This window comes from Nicrophorus vespilloides, unplaced genomic scaffold, assembly GCF_001412225.1.
Source record: "Nicrophorus vespilloides isolate i.1.1-1 unplaced genomic scaffold, Nicve_v1.0, whole genome shotgun sequence".
Classification (NCBI taxonomy): Eukaryota; Metazoa; Arthropoda; class Insecta; order Coleoptera; family Silphidae; genus Nicrophorus; species Nicrophorus vespilloides.
This window is the reverse complement of record NW_017098056.1, coordinates 879-1,958: the sequence shown is the minus strand read 5'-3', so window position 1 is coordinate 1,958 and position 1,080 is coordinate 879. Positions and strand designations below refer to the sequence as shown.

The following is a 1,080-nucleotide window of genomic DNA, read 5'->3' as shown; positions in this document are numbered from 1 at the left end:
CAAGCATACGCGCAGTCTCAGAGTAAAGATCTTAATAATTATAAAGATATCACAATATAAATAATAAATTTACAAAACCGAAAAACATGGCAAGGGGTCTACGAAAGTTTGGGAACCTCTGATCTAGATAGATCACGATGATTTAATGATCTTCTTCCAATACATTTGAGAACCCTTCACGGTATAAAGGTTGACAATTACTGCTCTAGTAGAAATCAAAGAACCAAATTATAATATTTACGTTCATAATTTTTAGAAAACTGATTGTTTCTCTTCAATTTCTAACTTGATAATTTGAGTTATTACTAATTTAATTGGATATAATTTTGATATTATGTCCAGTATATTTTGATCAAAAATACAATCTATCTCATTTTTGCCCAATATGGGACCCATGTCCATTCACTCTTCAGTGAAGTATACTAAATTATGTATCTCTTACACAGAGGGCATTATAATTCTAGAAAGGTTTGGGAAACACTGATATCTAATCTAAATAAGTATGTTTTTTTTAATATTCTAGGAAAATTGTCTATTGTTTTGAATCGTTTATTCGAATTATTAACTTGGAAATCCGCTAATTGAAATCCAGATGTTGTCATTTCCTATTGATAATTCAATCAAAGTCTGCATTAAAACACTTTGATGCCTCACAGTTCAGTAATTAAAACGGCGCGTACAGTTAATTGCACATCACTCTTGAATACTGATTCAATTTTCCAATTGGATAAGCATTTAACCGAAATATTCCTTGGATAGGCGCGATGTTTAACGGCACGTCACGGTGTCTGAGACTACGTAATTAAGGAAAGGTAATTGATGTAGTCCGATATAAAAAGACCGTCCGTCTGGCTCCTTAGTCAGAACACATCCAAGTCTCCTCCGAACATGAAGGCGTTTGTAAGTGTATTTATTTAACAACCGTATTTCAATTAATTAATTGTAATTGCTTTGCAGATATACGTTAGCGCTCTGCTTGTTGGCTGCGCCCTAGCTGCGGGTTCAACCGTGAAGGAGGGTAAGATGCTGGAGAAACGAGGATTGTCGGATTTAGGAAACTACGAAGGACGTGGACACAAT

The 1,080-nt window shown here is 34.4% G+C and overlaps 1 protein-coding gene across 1 annotated transcript in view; it reads left to right on the top strand.

Moving 5' to 3' along the window:
- Positions 1–888: 888 nt before the first annotated feature.
- LOC108561587 (zinc finger protein 512B-like) overlaps positions 889–1,080 on the top strand; it is a 960-nt gene continuing 768 nt past the window's right edge. The window contains 2 exon segments of the mRNA XM_017919592.1: positions 889–900; positions 958–1,018. Of these exon segments, the coding sequence (XP_017775081.1) occupies positions 889–900; positions 958–1,018 (73 nt within the window).